Here is a 21,010-nt window from a genome sequence, read left to right on the forward strand (position 1 = left end):
CTGGTGAACCCCCATCACTGAGAGGTGACCGGCTGACAGAAGAAAGGACAAAACAAACAGTGTTATTGGAACAAATTTTGAGTGTATTTTGACTGGTTTAAGTTGCTGAAGCTAAGTGTTTCTGCAGCTTAATTGGTTAATTGTTGATTGGAGCCTTAGCTTCTGATTGGCTGAGTAATAATCGCGCTGTCTTTGCCCGTTAAGAGAATACGGATGAAGCTGTGGAGCTCACACTAGCTATTTTGACTGTGTTCCTTATGTATTTTATTTTGAAATCTAAATTTTTTTTTTTGATTGTTCTCAAGATTTTAAGATTTGTACTAGAGAAAATGTTTTTCGTAAATGTTTTGAAATGAAGAATCGAAGAGTCAAAGAGTGCAATTTGTGGGCAGCAAAGGAAGTCGTGGGTCGATTATTGATCTCACCGGACGCGACCGCCGTATCGGACTCCGTCTCCCATTCCACGCTGACGGCAGAGTCCAGACCGTTACTGCGAGACACCGTGAGGAAGACGGTTCCGACGCCTTCGTCCACGACCGCTTCTGCGTTGGTTCTGTACAGAAAAAAGAAGATAAATGATTCAAATAAATTCAATTTAGACTTCGTCACGTGACTGAAAAGATTCAGTAATATACTGTACAATCTATGTTTATTCATGCAGCCACAGCTGAGACCTGTTGTGCGTCGGTCCGATGCGGAACAAGCCGGACGGAGCCACGTTCTCCAGGACGGTGATGAGAGTTTGGAGTCGGTCGCCGAGCCGCGCGCCTCCCGTCGGGTTGGACAGCGTGATGGTGAACGTCTCGTTGGCTTCGGGCTCGGCATCCAGGATCGCCCAGATCTCCAGCATCTGAAAGAAAAGACAAAATATGTGATTTAAGCTTGTTTACATTGACGTTTTCTGCTCATTTGCTGATTAATGCGCTCTGTTTTTATTCAGTCAGCAACACAATTTTGATATTTGTGATATAACAGTCAGAAAAGCAGGTTCTCTGAATTTAACTGTCTGAAAATACTCTAAAAAGGTGTCGTTTTGGTTGAAGGAGTGGCGGTTGTGTGGTCGTGGAGTGTGTGTGAGATGTTTTCCACTTGTTGGAGGAAAATAGTATCATCATTTGTTCATTTATTTCCTCTGGTGGTCGTTTTTTGACCAGAAAGACCAAAGATTAAACCCCTCTTATACAAAAGCTCTTGTTCGAAAGATATAAATGAAAAGAAGGTTCGTTTTACCCTCACCTTAAACCTGACTCCGTCTTCCAGGACCACAAATCCCTGTGCTGGCCTCAGATCTCCCTCTGCGAGGCTGCCGTTGGCGTGAGTGACGGCGAACTGAACGGTCACCGTGCCAAACGTGCCTTCCTCGGGGTTTCGAACCACGAACAGGGTGGCCACGCTCTTACTCAGCCCCAACACGGAGGTGGGCTCTCTCAGCAAGAGGTGATCGCTCGTGTTGAAGGAGATAACGCCATGTCCGTCGTCGCTGGCCTGGATTTTTACGGTCGCTATAAGAAAAGAGAGAAGATTGAGAACACACGTTTTCTACATGCATATTAACACTGATAGAGTTGTATTTTCTGCTGTCATGTTGCTTGTTAGACAAACCCGTGGTGTTGGTGCCCAGCTCCAGTCCAGGCGAAGGTTCAGACAGGATGAGCTGGAATCTCTCAGCTCCCTCTGGAATCGCGTCGTCGATGATCTGCACTTCGACAAACTTGTGTCGTTCACCGTGGACGAAATGAAGCATCTGAGGAGACGAAGACGGGTTTCAGTCTCAAAGGTGCATTATGTGATAAATATAAAGCAACTGGCCATAGTACAGCCAACATATTTGCATTAAAATAATTATTTTGCAGACCGCAAATCATGTTTTGGCATGTGGCGCCGCCTACCGCCGTCTACCAATCATTGCAGTCAGTAGAGTCTCAGCTGCCGAGCAACCACGGGTTGCCAGTTACGTCTGAGCTACAATGTGGTGGACAAAACGAAACCTAAAAGACCTCGGTATTTTGAATTTGAGTGTAGTGACTGTTTTTGGCCACATTCTTCTATATGGCACCTTTAAAACTTAATGCGGCTCATGTGTTTGTGTGAGTTCCTGCAACTTCAACATTTTATATACATGATGTATGTATGTGAGTGAAGAGCTGATAATGGTGAATATCTGACCGTTTCACTGGTGTTGTAGTCCAGTCCAAGTTGAGCTTCCAGATTTTGAGCGTAGAAGAACAGAGAGACGTTTCCGTGTGCTCCTTTGTTCCTGTACGCTACAAGAGTCAGCGACGTGATGGTTTCATTCACCTCAAACCTGGAAATTATAAAAGATTAGACAGCATTTTATTATTATTATTATTATAATAAATAATATTATTATTAATATTGCACAAGGGTTTTCTAATCATCCAATAACGCCATTAGCAAACACAATGTACCATTAGAACACTGGAAATGGGCCTCTATACACCTATGTACATATTCCAATAAAAACCAGACATTTGCAGCTAGAATAGTCGTTTACCACATTAACAATGTATAAAGTGTATTTATGATTAATTAAATGTTATATTAATTGAAAGAAAAAGTGTTTTTCTGTCAAAAATAAGGACGTACCTGCTTCCCAACCATGATTTAAAAGCTGAGCAGGAAAGTATGCTAGCTGCTAATGCTAATTCTCATGTGAAAGCAGCTTAAGAAATGTCTAATTCATGTGGGGTTTTTTTTGTACTTACATTGTGTTTGTCCATTCAATGACTCCCCTAATTCCATCATTAGCAGCGATGCTAACCTCTGCCACCAAACCCTGAGTGTCTGTGGGAAAAAAAACGTCAGATCGTCAGCTGTGTGAAATGACTGCAGTTTAAAAAGCAGTGAAAGTTGAATTCAATCCTGGAACTACAACAACAACAACAAGAAGCTGTGCACGTGGGAAAGAGCGGAGGATCTAATTTCCGCCCTCGGTGAAGCTCGAGTGAAGGATTATAGCCAACAAGCATCTGCAGTAAGTGGAGGGGGAGAGACTGATTTATGAGCGACTGAAACGTCGACTTCTCCCATTGACTCGGCGCGGAGGCCAAGACCGTGGGAGGCCAGCGCCGGGGTTTAGTTTGGCTTTGGCGCTCCTCGCCGCACAGCGACTACTCCCGCTGCCTTTCAGGCTTCCTCACTCATGGAAAGCATCAGTAACACCATCCAAGCCACATAATGACTGCTGCCAAGCAGAGCCAGCCGTGTGTTTACCGTGAGTCTCCAGGCAGAAGGCCCGATAGTATTCTGGTCGCCCTCCCGAACCCGAGTGCCGCTCCGCCGCTCGCTTTCTGTCGACTCATCGCTTTCTAAAGTTACTCATTCATAAATTGCACGGTGGTTTTGGATTATATGTGAAAAAAAAAACCCTGCAGTAGTAACTAACTTTAAGCTATAAAGGGGACATATGATGCAAAATCTACTTTTTTAATCATTGTAATGCTTGTAATATTTGGGGCCCTTTGAGTGGGCAAAGTGTGAAATAAGATGACTCGGTCGTGTTTTTGTGGTCCTCCTCAGTCTAAGTACAGGAAATAAGACACGTTGGCTTCCACACTCACAGATTTTAAATTGGAAGTGGGCGGGACTAAAGTCTGACGCAAAAAAAAACTTTACTGGCATGAACGAAACTTGGTACACGCGTTCATTAGCTTGGGACGATCAAAAAAGTCGATGACGACTTTCCCGTGAATCCTACAGGAAGGTCGCCATTTTGGATTGCACGTCAACTCGGAGCCGATTTTAGACATTTCACACCAATGGTAGGTAGATAGATAGATAGATAGATAGATAGATAGATAGATAGATAGATAGATAGATAGATAGATAGATAGATAGATAGATAGATAGATAGATAGATAGATAGATAGATAGATAGATAGATAGATAGATAGATAGATAGATAGATAGATAGAAGTGGGCGGGGCTAAAGTCTGATGTAAAAAACTACTAATGTCAGGTTTAACATGCATGAACGAAACTTGGTACACGCGTTCATTAGGTTGGGACGGTCAAAAAAGTCGATGACGACTTTCCCGTGAATCCTACAGGAAGGTCGCCATTTTGGATTGCACGTCAACTCGGAGCCGATTTTAGCCATTTCACACCAATGATAGATAGATAGATAGATAGATAGATAGATAGATAGATAGATAGATAGATAGATAGATAGATAGATAGATAGATAGATAGATAGATAGATAGATAGATAGATAGATAGATAGAAGTGGGCGGGGCTAAAGTCTGATGTAAGAAACTACTAATGTCAGGTTTAACATGCAAGAACGAAACTTGGTACACGCGTTCATTAGGTTGGGACGGTCAAAAAAGTCGATGGCGACTTTCCCGTGAATCCTACAGGAAGGTCGACATTTTGGATTGCACGTCAACTCGGAGCCGATTTTAATACCATTTCACACCAATGGTATTTGAACGAACTTGTCCGAGAGCTTTCGTATTGCTAATGCTAACTGCTGTTACGACGCTGATGTAGTTTCCTGTGTCTCATCTGCATATTTAAAGAGACAGGCACCCAAACCCAAGCGTTCTGAACAGGGCTGTTTTGGCAGGGTAATTGAATCGCTATGGCGTTTGATCCTTAAGGTATTTTGACCAAAGCATGCCACAGACATGTTCATCGGGACACCAGGGAACTAGGTTAACTTGGAGAAATAGGCTATAATATGTCTACTTTAATGCTGGTGCTTTGACTGTCAACTACAAAACTATAACAAAAAAAAGGTCAAGTTTATTTTACCTGGCAGCGTGCAATACACAACCTCTACACAGTGACAAAGCAGATGGCGAGGAAATTATGGGAAGAGAAAGAATGAAAGACAGAGAGAGATTTAATGAAATTGAAAATGTCAAAAAAGAGAAGCAGTGATGGAAGTCAAAGAGTTGGTAAGAAAACGTCAGTTAAAAAGGTGATGAAACAACTCGTTTAACATCTGCAGCACAGATCAACCCCACGCGGCTAAATTACCCCCCCCCCCGACCCCATCCCATACCGAGCTGTGGAGCGGTGGCGAGGGTCGTGATGAGGACGGCCGAAGTTATGTTGACCAGGAAGAACTCCTGCACCTCAGGAATGTCGTCCTGACAAAAGGCAAAAACAAATAGTTGTTTTAAACTCAACATTCCTCAACATACTGTTGACATGACACATAAATAATCAATAGTTTAAAACAATACACTGCCATAAAATATCAGAAAATGTTGAACCAAACCTGGAAATTATGCTAGTAATCCATCCAATAATCCACTTAATCAAATTATGGAACATTCCAACTCTAAAATAATGCTGCACTGTACACATTACACAAACCAGAAAGAAGAAAAACACATAAAATATATCACAAAATAAATAAACACTCGTTACTACCTCCAGTATGGTGACGGGGATGGCGACAGAGGTCTGTCCATCGAGGAGAATCACAGATCCACTTCCAGAGATGAAGTCTTGACCCGGATCAGCGAGAGCACCCTCGACCTGCGACAGGTCCTGCAGAGAACCTTTGATCACCTCGTAGGTGATATTCACAGCGCCTGAACACAACAGTGTGTATTGTATTTGTTGAACATTAAGCACCAAGTTCAAAGATATGAACTGTTTCACACCGGGTGAATCCAATTCATTCAGTATCGATTGCTTCATGTTTTTCACACCGACCTGAGGCTCCAAACTCTCTGTTGACATAGATGTTTAAGGTCCGGTCTCGTTCCTCTGTGGTCACCCTGAGCGACGACGGGGCGATGGTCAGCAGGCCGTAGGGTTCATCGCTGGTGTCCACGGTAAGAACCGCCTCGCTGCCCTGAACGTCCAGCGCCGCGTGACCTGTCACCACCACACCTGTGAGGGGAGGGAGGAGATGGATGTTACATGATGAAATAAACTCCCAGACTCCCAGTGTTTATTACATGAGGTATTTGTTGCATCAGTTACCAAACGTTTGAATGTTGGACAGGGAGACTTTGTACTCGTCTTTGTCCTCTGGCGCGGCGTCATCCAGGAGCTGCAGGACTATGGTGTTATTAAGTTCTTTCTGTAGGAGACAAAAGCAAAAACATGAAATTATCACTGGAAATTACAGCTGAATCTCAACCTTTTTTAGTTTGTTCTATAAAAGCTGTGGTTGATAACATGAGCCACCCACAGAGAACAAAGACAACAACAACTTAGTGTTGCACAGTCTGCTCTGAGATAGGTAGGTAGGTAAGTAAGTAGGTAAGTAGGTAGGTAAGCAAGTAGGTAGAAAGGTAGGTAAGTAGGAAAGTATGTTGGTAGGTAGGTAGGAAAGTAGGTAGGTAGGAAAGTAGGTAGGTAGGAAAGTAAGTAGGTAGGTAGGTAGGTAAGCAAGTAAGTAGAAAGGTAGGTTAGTAGGTAGGTAGGTAGGTAGGTAGGTAGGTAGGTAGGTAGGTAGGTAGGTAGGTAGGCAGGCAAGTAAGTAAGTAATTAGGTAGGAAAGTCGGTGGGTAGGTAGTTAGGTAGGTAAGTAAGTAGAAAGGTAGGTAGGTAGGTAGGAAGGATAGTAGGCAGGAAGGTAGGTAAATAGGAAAATATGTAGGTAGGTAGGTAAGTAACTAGGTAGGTAGGTAAGTAGGTGGGTAAGTAGCTAGGTAGGTAGTTAAGTAGGAAAGTAGGTAGGTAAGTCAGTAGGAAGTTAGGTAGATAGGTAAATAGGTAGGATAGTACATAGATAGGTAGGTAGGTAAGTAGAAAAGTAGATAGGTAGGTAAGTAATTAGGTAGGTAAGTGTTGGAAGTTAGTTAGATAGGTATGAAAGTAGGTAGGAAAGTATGAAAGTAGGTAACTGGGTAAGTAGGTAGGAAAGTAGGTAGATAGGTATTTACCTCAGTAAAGAACAGTGTGCCTGATGTTTGGGTGAAAGTCCGATGAACCAGAGGCCCAGTTACAGTCCAGTCCACAGTGACATTACCCAGACCTGGAGCTGATCTCAACACTAATAAGGACTCAGTCTCACCTGTGAAATACATTTAAAAACAAAACCACAGGACAGTCAGAGTAGAAAAACTCTTTGATTCCACTCATGTCAGATAACCACAGGGTTCACCTGTTGCTGCCTTTAAACTTTAATGCACTGTGAGTGCACTGACTCACCTTCTCTGGCAATGACAGAACGCGAGGCCGGGTGAAATCCAACGATCCCGGCCACACCATCGTTGGCCAGAATCACTATAGTCACAGTGTCAGAGCTGGGAAGGATTCGACTTCCTCCCTCTGTGTTAACCAGTCCGATCATGAGACTCTCATTGTCCTCGGGCTCGATATCGTCTCTGATTACTATCTCGATGGTCTTCTTCAGATCGCCTGCAGGCAGAGTGGACGAAAGTGCATGCAATACAGGTTTACTTTGAATTCTCCCGTCTATTAGACACATGAGGGTTAGGGTTGGGTGGGGACTCGCTTTATTTATTAATTTCTACATTAATCTACCTGCCCTTATCATCACCCTTTCAGTGAGTTACACACACACACACACACACACACACCGTCAAAGACCAGACTCCCTCCAGTCCCGGTGAAGTCAGCGTCCGGCGTGGCTTTCCCTCCAACAAAGCTCCACTCCACCGTGACGGTGCCCAGGTTCCCTCCTCTCCTCTCGATAACCAGAGGCACCACAACCGCCGGCTCCTCCCGCACCTCCAGATACAGCCCCTCATCGGTGGCATCGGGGCTGAGGCTGTAGATCAGAAACACACCAAACGCATCTCCATTCATGGCGATGGTCACCAGAGCCTTGTCCGGCTGCCCAATGGAGGGCAGGTTCTTCTGTGCCACCGTCAGATTCATCAGCTCTACCTTCAAAAACGAAAAAATTATATGTATTATTTGTTAATCAAAGGGCGACATGGGTGTGTGACACAGTATGACTTAAGGCTTTACCTTCAGGATCTGTATGGAGAAGCTCTCGTCCATTTCGGGGAACTTGTCGGTCAAGATCGGGACCATGAGGTTGGCGACCTGCGACCCGTCTTCCATGAAGGCGCTCTGAGCCGTCACTGGGTTGTAATCGCTCCCCGCCACAGCCTGGGCGCTGAACAGGACGGCAGTGGCGGTGGCGTTTTTCAAGTAAGTTGTCGTGACCTTCGATTCGGACGCGGTGAGCTCCTCGGCTCCCGACGTAACCCAAGTGCAGGATGGTGCCGCCACCGCTGCTGTAGACAGAGAGAAGGCCTGGCAGGCGAGTTCTCTAAGACACGCAGCGGCACACGCGGCCAACGGATCCACGTGACCGGTGACGTTAACGGTCCTGGTGGGGGCGGTGGACGGAGCGCCCGGTTTTGGGAGGTCATAGTACGTCAACAGATTGTGGCCGTCGGCCTGAGCCAAGCCGACAACGTCGATCTCGGAGGTGCTGTACACGATCTCCAAGCGACCAAAGTCACCGCCTCTGTCGCGAAAGGGAACGAAGATGTTACCGAAACATGCAAAAGAGCACGTAAAAACATATAAAGATAAGAAATGTATGATATGAAGTCATCAGGGATTAAGGTTTATTTGAAATAATGGCTTGGTGGAGATTGAACATAAACAATACCCCCATTAAATTAAAACTATTGGGGCAATAATGATTTTAATTACCTCCTGTGAACAGTGATATAAGCATTATAAACTCCCTCCAGCGGCTCTTGAATGCGGTAAACAGCCTGAGCAAAGTAGACCGTTCCATAAGGGTTGTCATTGGCCGGCACGATGATGTCAACGGACGTGTCCGCTCCGAGGCTTCCGCCATTACTGGCCCCGGTGAGCTCCACTTTGATGACCTTTAAAAAATGACAGAAACAGCGTCAGGAACAAATAAAATGATGACACATAATTCAAAGTGTGAGCTTTTATTTTTTTTTACCTCTGTGATTTCAGGCACGTCGTCAGCTAAGATCTCCACTCGCAGCGTCTTCATGGTTTCGCCGGGAGCGAACGTGACGTCGCCAGACGTCGGGCCGATGTCGCCCACGGCGAGTTGGCCGTCGACGGTCGCCTGCCACTTCACCACCACCGTGCCGATCGTTCCGGCGTTGCGCACGATCGGCAGCGTGACCTCAACGGCGTTAGATCCTGGTTCCTCGATGGTGATGGGAACGGCCTGGAAGACTAGGAAGAGCACAGTTATATGAGAAATATGACTAAATAAATTCAAAGTACTGAAACATGATGATGATGCCTACTCACTAGGGATGCACCAATACTGACACCAGTCTCACGTCTGATACTACACAATTAACTACTTTGACACTGCTGCACCTGACACCACTTTACGCACCTTCAAATGAGCTGTGCAGGTGTGTGGCAGTTTGGAAATACTACTAATATTAAAGAGCAGACTGCAACCCGTGAGCTGCTAGACTGTCAAGAAGAGGGGCAGAAACATCATATTATCTCCTTCAACACAAGTCATTTAATAAAACATCTATCTAAAGAACCTACGGAAGAGAATTAGGGCTACATAGGAAGAAAAGATTTGCGTTCTGACTTTAAAACTCAGAATTCTGCCTTTATTGTCAGAATTCTGACTTTATTCTCATAATTCTGACTTTAAAACTCGGAATTCTGACTTTATTCTCAGAATTCTAACTTTAAACTCAGAATTCTTCCTTTATTTTCAGAATTCTGCCTTTATTGTCAGAATTATGACTTTAAAACTCAGATTTCTGACTTTAAAACCTGGAATTCTGACTATAAACTTGGAATTCTGACTTTAAAACTCGGAATTATGACTTTAAACTCAGAATTATGACTTTAAAACTCAGAAATCAAATATTTTTTTCCTGTGTGGCCATAATCCTCTTCCGTAAGAACCAACACTACATAAAAACTGAGTATTATTCATTTAAACCTAACACAAATATATCTGTTCCAGTACATTTGCCCGCCTAATAATTTGGTGTTCCATTAACGAGGCTATCTTCTGCTATATCTCGACGTTAATACCTGAAAATAAAAACTGAAATATCTTTTCTTATATTCATCTTTTAATGTCGACCCCAAATGTTGTACACCAAAAATGAAGGATGGGAATGTAAATATTTTAACTGCAGCAACAGAATCTAAAGTTGTAAAGTTGACAACAGAGTGGCATCAGTGTCTCCTCACTACTGACCAAAGGCACCAAAGGGGTCATCGGAGGGCAGTATGGTGATGATGGCGCGTGTGAGCTCCCCCAGCAGAGCTCCTCCGGTGGTCTGGTTGATCAGCTCGATGAGAAACGTCTCCTCCAGCTCCGGAACCAAATCATTGATCACGTAGACGGGCACAGATTTACTGGACTCCCCCTCCAGAAGGACGACGTCACTGGAGGCGACGCTGTAGTCGTCACCTGGAGGATTTAGATGATACTCGTATGTTCATCTCATATCATTCACGCAGAGAGGAATAATATTCTGTATCCATGAACGCGAGACCAGCACTTACTGACTCTGGCAGTTAAAGGCACAGCTCTGAACTTGACAGACACGTCGGCAAAGATCCCCCCGACGCGCGTGACGTTGATTATGGGCCCGACGTAGTCCTCGGCGACGCTGACGGCGGTCGCGGACAGCTGGAGGACTCCGAACGCATCGTCGCTGGCCTCCACTGTCACCTGGGCTACAGTGTCAGAGCTGGGGCCCAGAGAAGGGGAACTGGGAACTAGAGGAAAGGGGAAAACATACAGTCGATATTTGAGGATTTCAGTGTATGATTCGAATGTTTTTCATATCTTAGATGGGTTTTCCAGGTGTAAGACAAACGATGTCAACTTTGTGTCTGACTTTTAGAAGTTATTTTAATCATTAAAACAAGCTTACTGATATTTTAGCTTCTTAGAAATTAATATTTTCTGGTTTTGTTGCTCAATTTGACAAAGGAATCATTAAGCCTGAAAAATATTTTGGTTTCTGGACATAATAAGACATTTGAGAACATCATCAGTTCCATTTTTTCAACATTTTCTGTCATTTTATGGACCAAACAAATCACTTAATCAAGAAAATAATCGATTATGGGCAAATACGTGTGATATTTTTGATGTTTGTTTACTCTTTGCATGTTTTACCATTGTGGTAAAGCTAACGCTGCTGCTAAGAGAACTAGCAAGGAACAACGCTGCTCTCCAGCAGCGCGTCGGACAAGTTTGGGCTCGAACGCGCGGCTAAATTTAGCGCAAAACACAGCGACTTAAATCATGTGTATAATCATGCGTTAAAAAAAATAAAGTGGCTGCCAGTAAAAAAGGGGGTAAAACTACACAAGCCCGTAATCACTTAGAAAAACAACAGGCTATAAACACACTGCTAATGTTTCTGCTAGAGCTGCTACAGAACGACTGAAGGTATGACTTGTTAGTGTTAAATGTTGCTACTAAATCACTTTATATATATGTACAGTATATACATATATATGTGTATATGTATATATACATTGTATGTATGTGTATATACATACACATATGTACATATACACATATATACATAAACATATACACATAAATACTTGTATATATATATACACATATATATATATATGTATATATATATACACATATATATATATATATATATATATATATATATATATACACATATATATATACACATATATATATATATGTATATATATATACACATATATATATATATATATATATATATATATATATATATATATACACATATATATATATATATATATATATACACATATATATATATATATATATATATATATATATATATATATATATATATATACACATAGTGATTTAATAGCTCCCCATATAGTGATTTAATAGCTCCCCATTATTTATACATAAACATAAATCTGAGTGTCAGTATCTTACTGAGCCTCTCCTGCTCTCCACTGACGAGCTGAACGTTGATCAACTTCACAAACACCGCCTCGTCTCTCTCTGGATCCTCGTCGTCCAACACTCGGAGGGTGATGTTCGCTTCGCTCTGATTGGCCGAGAAAACGACGGAATCCTGGAGGGGAACGAAATCCCGGCCTTCAGTGGCTCGGCCCACACCGGGGATGCTGTAAGGTTCTGGATCGGCCTCATTTAGTGTCGCGTATGTGACTCGCACCTTAAGAACAAAGAAAACCATCATGTAATCTGGTGAATCTGTCACAAGTCAGCATCTCCTCAACATCAGGGTCAACATACCTGACCCATCAGGCCTCGTTCTCGCAGGATGGTAAGGGAAACCGTCGAGTCGCCTTCAGGAAGTCGCACAGACCTCGTCCCTTTCGCGAACACAAAAACGCCGTAAGGATCGTCGCTCGCGAACACGGTCAGAGCCGCGGACGTCTCGGAGCCCAGGCGACCGTGGGAGACGTTGACCAAGGACACGGTGAAGCTCTTGTCCAGCTCGGGAACCTCGTCCTGAGCCACAGCGATGACGACGTTCTCCGACGTCTGACCGACGCCGAACGTGATGTTCCCGAACCGGCTGAGGAGCTCCTGCTCCGAGCTGGGATCCACCTCCCAGTACACGGTTACGTTTGAGAGGTCGCCAAAGGAGCGGTCCACCTGCGAGACGCCAAGAGCTGATAAATCGGGTACAGCCGAAATCCCTATGTTGTGATATCCATTTGTTCCGAGAGCCCTGGAGCTCCACAGTGGGCACTCTGACCACCACCTACCCGCCGCCCTGGAGCCCCAGAGTGGGGATAACTTCCACCATCTCCCGCCCCACACCCTGGAGCTCCATTATATCATCATTATATCCATGTTGCATGTACTTGGAATGAGCCTTCGGGCATGTGTTTGCAATAAATGCAATAATTGTGCTTGCGTTGGAACATTTTGCATAGGAACATGAGGCTTTCAGAACATAGGGATTTCGGAACATAGGTGTGTAACCGATAAACCCAGTGGTGGACAATAATACTGAGTCACCTGCAGTGTGTCACACTGACCTGCAGGATCACAGAGCTGCCTCCGTCTTCAGGTTCTGTGCCGTTGACAGACAGCGACTCGGGATTAAACTGAAAAACTCCATGAGCGTCGTCTGAGGCGGCGATGGTCACCGTGATACGGGACGCAACTCCCAGGCTGGCTGCACACACAAAACGCCAGAGATAACACACAGTTCAATAAAAGAGAAAATGAAGTAGTATAATAATGTACTAGTCCACATCTTCTTGATGCAAAAAGACACTTTAAACTGTGTGAGTGTGAGGAGGTTATTTCAGAATAAGAGCGTGTGAGACGCTGGGCTCTGAAAGGTTATTTGCTTTTCCCACATCGCTCTCCTTGGATTCTTTTCACAGTACAATGTAAATACACACACACACAATTAAACACACCAGTGTACACACTCGTTTATATATATATATATGTATGGATTAAAGGTCGAGCGATATGGGGTATTTTTATGAAATATAAATAGAGGATATGGTTGATTATCCATTTTTCCACTGTGTAACAATAAGAAATGATACATAAATACATTAAATAGACATTATTTAAACAACACTTATGGACTTATGGTATATAATGGCCGCCATCTTGGGCTGAATGGCCATTTTTGGGCGTTTTTTGCGAATTTACATAAAATGCTACAAAATCTATCTAGTTTAAATTAAAATGATGTATGAGCTAAATATTAAAGACATGAAACAAGATAAAAAGTAAACATGTCAAATAAAATGTTGGATGACTGAAGTGAATTAATTCGGAGTGACTTGGCAGCATTATCAAGCTGTTGAAGTGAGGATATTTGAATTATACTCGGCCTATCGATTAGATATGTCGAAAATGGCAAAATATTGGCTTTGACCATGAAAAAATTCAATTGAAATTACTGAAAGTGACAAAAATGACAAAAACATCTGACTCTGATAAATAATAAATTGCGAAATTGATCATAAATAGAATATTGCAGCATATACTGTATGTAGTAAAGCTTAAGTGAAGCTACAAACTTACATGAGGACAGAAAGCTTCAAAACTAAAGGGAAACGGAGACGAAAGGCATTCTGGGAAGGAAAAAGGAGGGGGGAGAAACTTACCATGATGGAGAAAGGACGGGAGGAAGAAGTCAGAGTCACTCTCCCCACTCCCACTTCCTTCACCATGCAGAAACTGATCCACTGATGGATCACAAACACGCGTCACACACCAGGAGAATGGAGTTCAAAGGGTGGGTAGATATACGGGGAAAGCACACAGGAAGCACAGCACACAGAGGAATTACACACGGTCAGTGCAGCGACACTTAGGAAACAGATTTCTAAAAAAGTTCATGTCAAGTTTTTACCTCCTCCTTCTGCGTTGTAGAGCTCCACTCTGAAGATCTTGTCCAGCTCGGGGACAGGATTGTCTACGACGGTCACGGTGATGAACTTTAACCTCTCGCCTGGAAGAAACTCCAATATGCCGTCCGAGTCCTGCACAGAGAAGAAAACTAAAGATATTCTCCTGCTCGTACATCATCACTGCGGTGTGAATCATCATCATCATCATCAGCGAGAGTGCCCTGACCTCGTAGTCTTCAGGGCTGGACGCCGTGAACGGGGTCGTCCTGTATCCGACCATGATCCGTCCCAAAAGGCCTTGGGCTCGGACCACCGGCAGACGCACTTCGCCGACTTCCTCTTCGACGGTGATGCGAGCGGGTTCTGACGCGGGAGGAATCAAACCCTCGCCTGGAAGCCTGGACTGGAACTGCAGCAAGCCTGAAAGAAAGACATAATATGTAATAATGTGAAGGTGAGGTATAGTTATACGTGAGCACTGATCAAAGACAGTTGTGTTGACAAATAACAGAGGGGGAGTAACACATTTGGAACACTTAAAACTGTAGTGCGTAGCTTTTGAACAGATATAAATGTCTTTAAGATTCAAAATTAGTTCCCAAACCTCTCTGTTTCTCAGTATAGTGTTTTCAGCGTTGTATAAAGTACCTAAAAGGGGATACTTGAGTAAAAGTACAATTACTTTGGTAGAAGTTGAATCACAATTTTTTGGTTGAGCCATGGGGGATCTGTGGTAGGACGGATTGTCATTCATCTGCAAGGTTGTGGGCACTATGCGAAATACAGGGGTGTCTGGGGGGGTTAGACCCCCCTGATTAACATTCAAGACCCCCTGAAAGCCTCAAATGCAAAATTTTAGGGGGGTCTAAACATGTTACAGTGTAATTGGAATGCATGTTTTTTTCCTAAAGATTTTTGTAATTTCAGTTTTACATATATGATCTACATACATAATACAGTTTGCATGCTTCCTTATCCTTTTTGACCAGACAAAATGTCAATTATTTTTTATCTAATTGTGTATTTTTAATGTTTTAATTATTTGCTTTCCAAATGGCGCTGAAAAAGCCCACATCTGACAGGGAAGATAGCCAACACTGCAGTGTGGCACCTGGGGTGATAGAACAGTATTGTGCAACAAATGGATCATGTCCTGATTTTCAAAAATTCATTAAAATTATTCTTTAAGAGATATGCTAACATTTTCAACGGATCCCTGTTCAGGGCAACACCAACTATTATGATGGTAAATTTCAAGTCATTCTGAGATACTTTTTGTTTTTGAGAAGAAAGTCAGCTCACTGTCAAAGTGCATCAGGGCAAATGGATAATTTCCTGATTTTCAAAAATTCATGAAAATTATTCCTTAAGAGATATGCAAATATTTTCAACAGATCCATGTTCAGAGTGATGCCGAATATTATCATGGTAAATTTCAAGTCATTCCGAGATACTTTTTGTTTTTGAGAAGAAAGTCAGCTCACTGTCAAAGTGCATCAGGGCAAATGGATCATTTCCTGATTTTCAAAAATTCATGAAAAATATTCCTTAAGAGGTTTGCCAATATTTTCAACAGATCCTTGTTCAGGGCTATAACGACTATTATGATGGTAAATTTCAAGTCATTCTGAGATACTTTTTGTTTTTGAGAAGAAAGTCAGCTCACTGTCAAAGTGTATCAGGTCAAATGGATCATTTCCTGATTTTCAAAAATTCACTAAAATTATTCTTTAAGAGATATGCAAATATTTTCAACAGATCCTTGTTCAGGGCGATAACGACTATTATGATGGTAAATTTCAAGTCATTCCAAGATACTTTTTGTTTTTGAGAAGAAAGTCAGCTCACTGTCAAAGTGCATCAGGGCAAATGGATCATTTCCTGATTTTCAAAAATTCATGAAAAATATTCCTTAAGAGGTTTGCCAATATTTTCAACAGATCCTTGTTCAGGGCTATAACGACTATTATGATGGTAAATTTCAAGTCATTCTGAGATACTTTTTGTTTTTGAGAAGAAAGTCAGCTCACTGTCAAAGTGTATCAGGTCAAATGGATCATTTCCTGATTTTCAAAAATTCATGAAAATTATTTCTTAAGAGATATGCAAATATTTTCAATGGATCCTTGTTCAGGGCGATACTGACTATTATCATGGTAAATTTCAAGTCATTCTGAGATACTTTTTGTTTTTGTGAAGAAAGTCAGCTCACTGTCAAAGTGCATCAGGGCAAATGGATCATTTCCTGATTTTCAAAAATTCACTAAAATTATTCTTTAAGAGATATGCAAATATTTTCAACAGATCCATGTTCAGGGCGATAACGACTATTATGATGGTAAATTTCAAGTCATTCCAAGATACTTTTTGTTTTTGAGAAGAAAGTCAGCTCACTGTCAAAGTGCATCAGGGCAAATGGATAATTTCCTGATTTTCAAAAATTCATGAAAAATATTCCTTAAGAGGTTTGCCAATATTTTCAACAGATCCTTGTTCAGGGCTATAACGACTATTATGATGGTAAATTTCAAGTCATTCTGAGATACTTTTTGTTTTTGAGAAGAAAGTCAGCTTACTGTCAAAGTCCATCAGGGCAAATGGATAATTTCCTGATTTTCAAAAATTCATTAAAATTATTCCTTAAGAGATATGCAAATATTTTCAACAGATCCATGTTCAGGGCGATAACGACTATTATGATGGTAAATTTCAAGTCATTCCAAGATACTTTTTGTTTTTGAGAAGAAAGTCAGCTCACTGTCAAAGTGCATCAGGGCAAATGGATAATTTCCTGATTTTCAAAAATTCATGAAAAATATTCCTTAAGAGGTTTGCAAATATTTTCAACAGATCCTTGTTCAGGGCTATAACGACTATTATGATGGTAAATTTCAAGTCATTCTGAGATACTTTTTGTTTTTGAGAAGAAAGTCAGCTCACTGTCAAAGTGTATCAGGTCAAATGGATCATTTCCTGATTTTCAAAAATTCCTGAAAATTATTCCTTAAGAGATATGCAAATATTTTCAATGGATCCTTGTTCAGGGCGATACTGACTATTATCATGGTAAATTTCAAGTCATTCTGAGATACTTTTTGTTTTTGTGAAGAAAGTCAGCTCACTGTTAAAGTGTATCAGGGCAAATGGATTATTTCCTGATTTTCAAAAAATCACTAAAATTATTCCTTAAGAGATATGCAAATATTTTCAACGGATCCTTGTTCAGGGCGATAACGACTATCATCATGGTAAATTTCATTAAAATTATTCCTTAAGAGGACGGTGCGAAATACAGGGGGGTCTGTGTTTATTAGTATTGTGCAACAAATGGGAGATGGGGACCCCCCCGATTGTTAATGGGTATTTCGCACACTGGTTGTGGGTTAAATTCCTGGCTCTGTTAGTCTATATGTCTCCTTGAGAAAAGTCACTTAAGCCCATGTTGAAGCGTGTGGATGGGTATGAAAGATGTGTGAACGGCTGAATGGCAAAACTCCAAACATATAAGGCTCTTCGGCTTGTCCTCATAGGAGAACCCTTTTTGGCTCCAAGTAGAACCTTTTCATAAAGGCTCCACCAAGAACCCTTTTAAAACCCTTTATTCAGGAAAGGGTTTTTAAAAGGTTCTCTGGGTCAAAATGGTAGAACCTCAGCCCTTGTAGAAGGACCCTTTTGGAACCCTTATTTCTAAGAGTGTACTGCACACAAACGCCAAAAACAAAATGTTTCAGATGTGAATTTTACTGCTCAAAAAACACTAATGTTCAGCAATTTCACGAGAAAAACCGCTGCCTCCGTCCTCCCCAGCTCTGCTGCTGTATACACACAAACGCTCCCTCAGTCAGGTCTGATAGTATTGCTTCACAATTCCTTAAATATAAAGAATAACTAAGTGTTTCTAAAGCATGTGAGTGACATTACCATAAGGATGGTCACTTGCTGTAACAGTGACGGTGTTCACAGAGTTATTCGGGTCGATGCTAGCACCGCTGGTGGGCGTGGACCCGGGCTTCCCGTCACCGGACTCCGCCGACACCAGCGCGATCTGGAAAGTCTCTGCCAGCTCCGGGAGGTCGTCATTCAACACCAGGAGGTTCAGCACCTGAAGGAAAGATTATTGCTTATAAGTTCTGGTTCTCCAGTGGTGTAGGGGGAAATAAAGCTTTTCTCTCTTGACGGATCACGTATCAATGTGGAAAAATGGAGTATAAAACAAATATCTTTATGCCTTTGCGCTCTCGTGTTGATTCAAGGACGTGGAGTTAAAAACACGAGTGGTAAACAGAGTTTAAAATCTACGTCTATATTCCACTGTTAAACACCGCAATGAACACAAGCCGTTCACTGGAGCTTCTCCGACGGTCTACAGTCACAGCTGCCTGTCGAAATTCACCATTTATTTCTCCATTTTTTGTCCATAGATGCATGAAGATTGAGCGGTAAATATTCCTTAATGTCAGGAAAAATCTGCCAAACGCTGCGTCAGTCAATATTTTTGTGAATATTGTTCTATTGATGCATAAATCTTACATATAAATAATAAGAAAAAAGATTTTCCTGGTCCCACACAAATATATATTCAAGTAGAATCAATAAAAGGAATAATAATAATAATGAAAATGATCATTTCCACCCTATTTGTAACGTTAACAAGCAGAAATAATCACATTCATTATGAATCATTGCACCATGTTTGAAGGAAATTGAGATAAATTAAGATGTTTTGATGAGTTTTATAATAAAAGTGTAATCAAATTGGACATTAGTCCAAACTATGTTTAAAAAATAATGATATATTCTGTTTTTTCATGTACGGCTGACACCTGTTAACTCACAGGCATCCTAACCACTAGGTGGGGCTAGTTACCAAGAAACACTGCAATTAGTTGCTGCTGATGAACAGGACGAGCTGTATTTATTTTAAATCAATACATCGGTGAGTCAACACACTGGTGTGATTACCCACTGTGTCTCTGTGTGAGTCCTTCACACAGCGGGTCAAAGGAGGTCAGAGTTCACTGACCTCAGAGCGCTGTCCGGGCGTGAAAAGCACGGCTCCCGTGGCGTTGACGAAGTCCTGATGAGCTGTCGCGTCGCCGGCGTCGGGTTGCGCGACGGTGTAGTTGACGTAGACGTGGTCCAGAGATCCTCGCATGCGCTCGATCACACAGGAGACGGTGGAGCCCTCGTCTGTGGTCTGAGACAACAGAGGAACTGTGATAATCCACACTGTGGGCACTTACAGTGTGAGCTGACCATATCATTAAAGTGTTAATTTGGGTGAAACGTACTTTAAATATTCATCAACACTCTTTCCATCCCCGTTTTCTGTATATTTTATATTGCTTATGTTATATTATAGTGTAATAATGTGTGAATTTTTCCAGTTTGGGATCAAAAAAAGTCTAATCTTATCTAATCTAATCTCATACTCAGTCATTTTCTTACTTTACCCTGAAAGGATTAGTGTAAAGAATCATCATTTACAGCAGAACAGTACAATTAACACAAAGTGACGCTGAAATACAGTGGAATATGCAGAAAATGGTCAAAGTTCATGTAATAAAAGTTATAAATCTGTCAAAAATGTTCATTGTATGTAAAAAAAGTAGTGTTGCAGCACAATGAGCAGGGATTATTTTCACAATCGCTCGATCACTTGTTCGGTCCTTAATGACATTTTTAATGATTTCTTTGTGAAACTAGAAAATCTTCACATTTTAGAAGCTTAAAAAGTACAAAATATTGAGTAAAAAATACTCAAAAGGCAATTTAGTGAGTGACAGTTATCGTAGTGATTGATTAATAATCAATTAATTGAGTCATTGGTGCATAAATAACCACTTTTACACCCAGAAATAAGTAATATAAGCACCGGTCACTTGTGGCTGTTTTAATAATTAACACAAATCTTCTGACTGTTTCTTAAATGTGCATATTTTCTGATTTTTCTAACATTTTTTGGACCAAACAAGTAATTGATTAATGGAGAAAATAATCAATAATGATGAAAACAAACGTTTGTTATGCTTAAATGACTTAATTCTACCTCCTACACTCAAGGCTCAGTCTAATTCCAGCACAGTAATTAAGTGATTTAGGCAGGAAGCACCTGATCTCCCCACAGGATCTAAAGATAATAATGAGGATTCTCCAGTTCTCCTGGAATGTCATCCACAGCTCTGCCACCTGTTGCGTCGAGAGAAAACCCGCGGGGAACAAGATCCTGCGTCGGTCTAGTGCTGGAACTCCTGATCGACTTCTATAGGAATGCCCTCCGCCGTCAGAAGCTGCTGCCGCTGCTGCTGCTGCAGCCTCACCAGCTGTCGCTCCACCTGAGAGGAGAGGCGAGCGCATACGTATCCTGCAGCCGAGCGTGAAGCCTGATGAAATATGCAGCAGGACAGGCGAGCGACAAACCTTTGGGTTTACGTTACACGTGTGTCCGTGCATATGTTTTCTCTGCACGCACAAACGGAGTGACGACAATTACTGTCACCGACTTGGCGATTATGAACACTCTTAGAAATAAGAGTAGAACCATATAAGGTTCTTTCGGCTTGTCCTCATAGGAGAACCCTTTTTGGCTCCAGGTGGATCCACCAAGAACCCTTTTAAAACCCTTTATTCGGGAAAGGGCTTTTATAGGGTTCTCTGGATCAAAATGGTTCTTACTGGAACCATTAGTGTTACCAAGAACCCTTGAAAAACCCTTTTCTTCAGGAAAGAACC

At 42.0% G+C, this 21,010-nt stretch overlaps 1 protein-coding gene across 1 annotated transcript in view; it reads right to left on the reverse strand.

Moving 5' to 3' along the window:
- Positions 1 to 21,010, reverse strand: part of adgrv1 (adhesion G protein-coupled receptor V1) — a gene marked incomplete at both ends in the record, with an annotated part of 129,106 nt that overhangs the window by 79,901 nt on the left and 28,195 nt on the right. The window contains 27 exons of the mRNA XM_083905111.1: positions 1 to 32; positions 426 to 553; positions 675 to 850; positions 1,237 to 1,502; positions 1,603 to 1,744; positions 2,167 to 2,305; positions 2,727 to 2,805; positions 5,031 to 5,118; positions 5,405 to 5,568; positions 5,693 to 5,872; positions 5,966 to 6,065; positions 6,874 to 7,004; positions 7,142 to 7,351; positions 7,534 to 7,843; positions 7,928 to 8,435; positions 8,627 to 8,808; positions 8,892 to 9,136; positions 10,143 to 10,358; positions 10,454 to 10,669; positions 11,859 to 12,102; positions 12,183 to 12,548; positions 12,938 to 13,077; positions 14,033 to 14,113; positions 14,281 to 14,410; positions 14,505 to 14,698; positions 18,200 to 18,380; positions 19,302 to 19,475. The exon at positions 1 to 32 is cut by the window's left edge and continues 150 nt beyond it. Of these exons, the coding sequence (XP_083761237.1) occupies positions 1 to 32; positions 426 to 553; positions 675 to 850; positions 1,237 to 1,502; positions 1,603 to 1,744; positions 2,167 to 2,305; positions 2,727 to 2,805; positions 5,031 to 5,118; positions 5,405 to 5,568; positions 5,693 to 5,872; positions 5,966 to 6,065; positions 6,874 to 7,004; positions 7,142 to 7,351; positions 7,534 to 7,843; positions 7,928 to 8,435; positions 8,627 to 8,808; positions 8,892 to 9,136; positions 10,143 to 10,358; positions 10,454 to 10,669; positions 11,859 to 12,102; positions 12,183 to 12,548; positions 12,938 to 13,077; positions 14,033 to 14,113; positions 14,281 to 14,410; positions 14,505 to 14,698; positions 18,200 to 18,380; positions 19,302 to 19,475 (5,022 nt within the window). The remainder of the gene's footprint in view (positions 33 to 425; positions 554 to 674; positions 851 to 1,236; positions 1,503 to 1,602; positions 1,745 to 2,166; positions 2,306 to 2,726; positions 2,806 to 5,030; positions 5,119 to 5,404; positions 5,569 to 5,692; positions 5,873 to 5,965; positions 6,066 to 6,873; positions 7,005 to 7,141; positions 7,352 to 7,533; positions 7,844 to 7,927; positions 8,436 to 8,626; positions 8,809 to 8,891; positions 9,137 to 10,142; positions 10,359 to 10,453; positions 10,670 to 11,858; positions 12,103 to 12,182; positions 12,549 to 12,937; positions 13,078 to 14,032; positions 14,114 to 14,280; positions 14,411 to 14,504; positions 14,699 to 18,199; positions 18,381 to 19,301; positions 19,476 to 21,010) is intronic.

The sequence above is a fragment of the Microchirus variegatus genome, assembly GCF_963457635.1.
Source record: "Microchirus variegatus genome assembly, chromosome: 18".
In the NCBI taxonomy this organism is placed as follows: Eukaryota; Metazoa; Chordata; class Actinopteri; order Pleuronectiformes; family Soleidae; genus Microchirus; species Microchirus variegatus.